Genomic DNA, 5,903 nt, shown 5'->3' on the forward strand with positions numbered 1-5,903 from the left:
CCAATAGAGCAGGGGTGCTGCTCCCAGCTTGGTCCCCAGCAGATCCTGCTGCTGCAGGCGTACTTTTTTTTTTGCTCCCAAAAAAAGTGGCAGGTGGCACACCAGCCTCCTTGGTAACTTGCTTCTTCTGCTCCTTACTAGCAACTTTCTTGCTAGAGGAGCTACGGAGAACTTTCTTTGGGGGCGGGGCCATCTTCTTCAGAGCAGGTCAGACAGCAGGCCGCAGTTGCACGAATTGTAGAGTTGTCTGAGGCCAGACGTGACGTCGCGTGACGTTATGCTGCACACACACACCGCTGCAGGACTTCTTCCTGGCACTGGTGGTTCTCTTGAGTCTTGTGCACCTAAAAAAATGGAAGACAGAGGAACATCAGTTCAGTTATAGAGCACAAAAAAATCGGAAAACACTGCAAAATCAGCACAATCCCAATCCATCCATGCCCTCCATAATGTTTAAATTCAAGACAACCCACAGAAAGACTAGGCCCATGCAAGACTCACTACCCCTGGGCATAAATAAAGGTTGAAAAGTAGGCAAAATGGTTGGAGGCCTAACAACAAAGCCTGCATTTAAAATGGCCACTTGCCTGCCAGCACATGGCCAGTGCCTGTAGCTGCACTCAAAATGGCCACCAGCCACATGGCATGTCCCTCCCCATGAACACCCCCAAAAATCGAAAAACACTGCAAAATCAGCACAATCCCATTCCATCCATGGCCTCTGAAAGAGCCTAGAAACTAAAATTCTTTATAAATGATGACTCAATCCACTATCACACTTATCAACAATACCAGGCCCATAAACATAGTGAATGAGGTGAATGGATCATATGTTATTTTGACTCTATGCAATAAACTATCTACAATAAACAAGTCCAGCTTGTCATTTTAAAAAGTTTATTAAAACATATTTAAGAAAACTTAGGTTTGGAACTTTATTAAACAAGCATTAGAAAAAGTCATATAAGATTTATTCAGCATTTTATAAAGAGAGCTTATTTCAAGAAAACATTATTAATTAGCAGAAATAAGTGAAAAGGAAAAGCATTTCCAAAACCTAACTATCTCTCTGACGCTACCCTCATCGCCTGAAAACAAAGTCTTAAAAGTTACATTTCTTACGTGTAATCATCGGGCAGCAGAACACGTCCTTCTGGAATCAAGAGCGTAAGCCAAAAGTTTGCAGCGAACGCCTATTCTTATACTCTAAAAAAGCTGAGCTAACTATTTTTCACATTCCAACAGCTGAATTCTGGCTCTCCATTGGCTGAATCACCTCACGCCACAGTAAACTGTGACATCTTCCACCACGAGACCAGGCTTTACACAAAGTCATTGTCCATGCATAGAATCCTGGCAACAGTTCCATAGTCCGCTACAATTTGTAGCAAAAATGTTCAAGCAGTATGAAATCTTGTCACGTCTCTTCCTTTTAGCCTTGAGCCAGACCGTTCTAAACTTTCGTGGCACATCCAAACCCACTCCACAGAGTTGTCTTTAGCAGTTCATTTTTTGAAGCTTTCAAAATAAAAGTTTGTAGGCTTGTCATCTTTTTTTTCAAAATAACTTTCTCCTGTGGCTTAGCATCAGTAGGCCTCTTTTAGAAGGCGTCAATTTTCTGCGCCACTTTTTGCTTGCGACCCACTTTCAGCCTGCGTCACTTTTTCAGAAAACTATTATTTAAACAAACACAAAAGAATAATTAATTCAAGTAAAGCAAACCCTTCTGTACCACCCAGCCCCTGCTAATTATTAATTAACCCACTAATAAAAGACATTTAGCAAAAGCAAACAAATAAAGCAACACATATAATAACTACCATTCTTCATGTAATCCAGCTTTATGTTTCTGAAAGAGTAAAAGATGATTAAATAATACACAGACAGACAAACACAACATAGGACATACATGTAAGCACATATAAAAGCACATGCCATGAATGATCAGCTGCATATTAATAGTGACAAAGACAATAGGACAGACATAACAAACAGGACAATATTAATAATGTGTTACAAAAACAGACTTGCAATTGCAACAAGAGCACATTTAATTAGTTTCCCGCGTGTTCATGTGTGGTGCAAACTTAATCTAGGTTGGATTAATCAAACAAATCATGCAAACACTTATTAATATATTAATTCAATTTATGAGAGTATGACATCACAAGCTTGAATAAAATATTTCTAAAGCTCGCTCTATCAACTCCCTCATCTGGTGATTTCAAAATCACCAAACAACACCCAAAAAATTTTAATTGAAAATTTTATCTATTGAACATGTTTCAGGCTTACTCTGGATTAGTATTTAAGCTCTAATTTCATTTATCTCATAATTAGTATTGAGTCTTACATCTTACTAATTCTGTATTCTTTACCCTTTCTTTATTCAGCTAAGTTGAATCCTTTCCACCTTTGAATCCCCAACCCCCAATGAATTTAGGTAACTAAGTTTTAAAAATGCATAACTACATTTTGAATTGCACCAACAAAACAAATATCAATCTGAGTATTATAAAACAAAACAAAAAACAAAAAGTAAATTTTAGAAAATTTTTGAAAAATTAGTACATAGTATATACCCCCTCTTTTTTTTTTTTTTTTTTTTTTTTCAAACTAAAACATGTTTTCTTCGACCTAGTGTCTTACATAGAAGTGTTTCCAGCTAACACAATTTCTTCGACCTTGAGTCACTCTAACACAATTTCTTCAGCCTTATGCCAAAAATAAATCTCAATTTAAAGAAAACTAACACAATTTCTTCAGCCTTATGCCAAAAATAAACCTTAACTTAAAGAAAACTAAATTTAGTCATTGTCACCACTTTCTTTCAAGACCACCTGACTGCTACTGCGCTCCTCAACTATTGGAGAGATAGTTATGTAGGCCCATTCTGAAAACTTGTATTTTACATTTGGTCTCAATTGTCTTTTGCTTTTCCTGGCAATCATTTCAATCTTCTCTTCAGCTTGCTCTTTTTTGTCTGAATCACTCTTCTGACTTGACGCTTCATATTTGAATTTTAAATCTTTAGGCCAGACATCACCTTTTCTCAAGAATTTCTTCTTAGGCTTGCTTTCTTTACATTCAGCTTTCCAAGCCTTTTTTCTGAATTTTCTTATCTCAGACTCTTCATCACTCCCATCTGTAACATTTTCTGAGACTTTAAATCTGTACCAAGGAACTTCTTTACTCGGCAGCTTCACTCCGTAAGAAACATCATCCTTACAGCTGGTACTTGGTAATTCTTCCTCTTCTTCAGGGATCACCATTAGCTTCCCAGTTTCAGGATTCTTGTTCCCGCACACAGAGCTACTCTTCTGCTTTTCAATACTCTTTTGGACTTGATTATCTTCTTGCTCAGAATTTTCTGCTTCTGAATCTTCTCTTTCTGCTTGAGATTCTTTTTCTATCAGATTTTCATTATTTTCTGAATCTAGAATCACAATCTCTAGATCTTCTTCATTCAATGTTTCATTCACATTGACATCATCATCCAGATGTCGACCACCTTGTCGATCTTCAAGATCTGGATTTTTGACATCATCATCCAGATGTCGACCACCTTGTCGATCTTCAAGATCTGGATTTTCTTCAGGAATTTCTTTTTCAGAGTCTGAATCAGTTGTAGTATCTTCACTGTCTTCATCAGTGTTATCAGGTTCAGATACACAAAGGGTATTACTGATATGAATCCATCCAGTATCTGTTGTCACCTGACTTGCTTTCTGCCACCTGGGTACTAGACAGTTTCTCCTTCGATGAACCTTTGTTCTGACCAATTTTCTTGGCAATAGATCATGAGCTTGCTCCTGTTTCATATTTATTCCCAGCTGATGGAATACAGAAGCTGTATCATTCTTTCTTGTTGGAAAAGCTTCGACCCATTTTGAAAATAAACAAATGATGACTAGGACATATCTCAGTTTGTTATGTTGGGGCATTTCAAAGAAATCTATTTGAATTTTTGCAAATGAACCACCCTCCCGGCATATGGTTCCCAAATTCTCAAATGTCTTTTGATCTGAAATGTTTTTCTGGCATGTGTTTTTCTGACATGTTAGACTTGTTTCCCTGAACAGTTGAATCATTGTGTCTCTTGCTAAATGACCTGGACCATGGTACATCTGTGCCATGTCAGCAATCATGCAATTGGGCATAATAGGTCTGTCATCTCTGTAAAACCAAATTTCATCCTCTCGCTGACTGCAACCTTCTTTGAGCCATGTGTTTTTGTCCTCAACATGTGCCTCATCTTGTAATTGTTTTAACTCTTGCCATGTCTGAATTGCAAAGATTAGTATGAGGATGCTTGAAACATGTTCATTGAATTTTTCCCCTTTGATTGCAACCCACTCTTGAGCACAAAATGTAATAATGATACTTGCGTGCTCATTACCTTTTGAGACATGATCATTTTTCTCTTCAGCACATTTTATCTCTGCTATTTGGTCTAAAAGCTCATATTCTTTGTTAAAGTCTGGCATGCCCTGAACAGGAGCTTCACACAAACTCTTTTTAAATTGCTCAATGACTTTTATTTCTGTCAGGACAATTGGGTCTTTTATATCTGCTTTTGTCAGTCTCCGCAATTGTTTTGCAAACACTGAGAAAGCACTAATCCATTGGCAACAGTAACCAACCATGACTAGGACCATTCTTACCTGTTTTTGTGACTTTGGGGATTCCATTGCCTGAATCATTTTAATTCTCTCAATAGTTACCTGACTGAGAATTCTCTCTTTCTCTTGGAACCTGAAAGCAAAAATTATTTGACTCTCTGGGTGCATTTGGACCCAATACCACTCAGTATCATGTGGTATCTGATAAAGGATCTCTACTAGTTTAGGCACAATAGGACAACAAGGGATAACTATCTCGTTAATCTTTCTCAGGTCCTGTACTATTTTGTACATTTCATCTGGCTTTCTAATTCCCATATTTGGTGAATTACAAAGACTGATCTCAATCTCTTTTAGGACACCCTGCTTAATGAATGTTTCAATAACAAGAATTGTTTCTGGCTTCATCCTGTATTGTGGAACATTAGGAAATAAGTTTCCCTGCTTTTTTGCAATTTTAATTGGATCAGGTCTGTTTTCCTTAACTCCACTGAATCTTGTATCTGTATTGTATTTCTGCTCATTAACATAATTTAAAAATGGTGGCGGAGATATCTCTTCTTGCTCAATCACCACCTGTCGCTGAATTTGTAGCTGTTCATTCAGTAACTGTTGCTGCTTATTTATCTCATCCTGCATCTGTGGATTTTTACACTCACCTACAAAAGCTAAAGTCGCTTTTTCCTTCTCCTTTTTCTTGGTCCATTTTGTTTTCCATTTATTCAGATTACCCCTTTTTCTCAAAGCCCAAATTAAATCTTTTATATGGGCAGAGGCAAACCTACCTGTATTGTTCACGTCTTCCATATCCTCATCATCCTGTAATCTTTTTAATCTGTCTGTACTCAGGCTGTGTCAGGTCAACGTCAGTGTTTTCACTAGGTGAAACTAGAGTCATTACTCTCTCTTGCTGAGTTGGAATCATTACTAACTCATTTTCAGATACATTAAAATAAAGTTTTTCAGCAAACTTTTGAATTGGGACCGTTAAAGCTGTGGGACTAGTTTCATCTTTTCTAAGCACTGGGGAAACAGGTTCATTAGTCACAGGAACTGTCACTACTTCCATGACGGACGATAACTGCTCAATTAATTCACCTGTAGAACTTACATGATCAGGAATATTAATTTCAGAGGTACTAGGCATCCCATCATACCTACCTGTTGTGACACCTTGAGAAAGGGTCTGGACTGGGACTCTATTAATTTGGACTGGGACTCTTGGCGACACATTAATCTGCTCTGGGCTTTTGCTTGAATTTCTATCTTGATCTGTATTTA

At 37.6% G+C, this 5,903-nt stretch overlaps 1 protein-coding gene across 1 annotated transcript; it reads right to left on the reverse strand.

Moving 5' to 3' along the window:
- Nucleotides 1-2,588: 2,588 nt before the first annotated feature.
- On the reverse strand, nt 2,589-4,841 carry LOC147751671 (uncharacterized). The gene is made up of 2 exons (XM_086939117.1): nt 3,566-4,841; nt 2,589-3,511 (listed from the first exon to the last, which is right to left on the reverse strand). The coding sequence occupies exons 1-2, from the start codon at nt 4,788-4,790 to the stop codon at nt 2,808-2,810; spliced, it is 1,929 nt and encodes a 642-aa protein (XP_086795243.1). The 5' UTR covers nt 4,791-4,841; the 3' UTR covers nt 2,589-2,807.
- Nucleotides 4,842-5,903: the final 1,062 nt, after the last annotated feature.

This window comes from Lissotriton vulgaris, chromosome 1_1, assembly GCF_964263255.1.
Source record: "Lissotriton vulgaris chromosome 1_1, aLisVul1.2, whole genome shotgun sequence".
NCBI lineage: Eukaryota > Metazoa > Chordata > Amphibia > Caudata > Salamandridae > Lissotriton > Lissotriton vulgaris.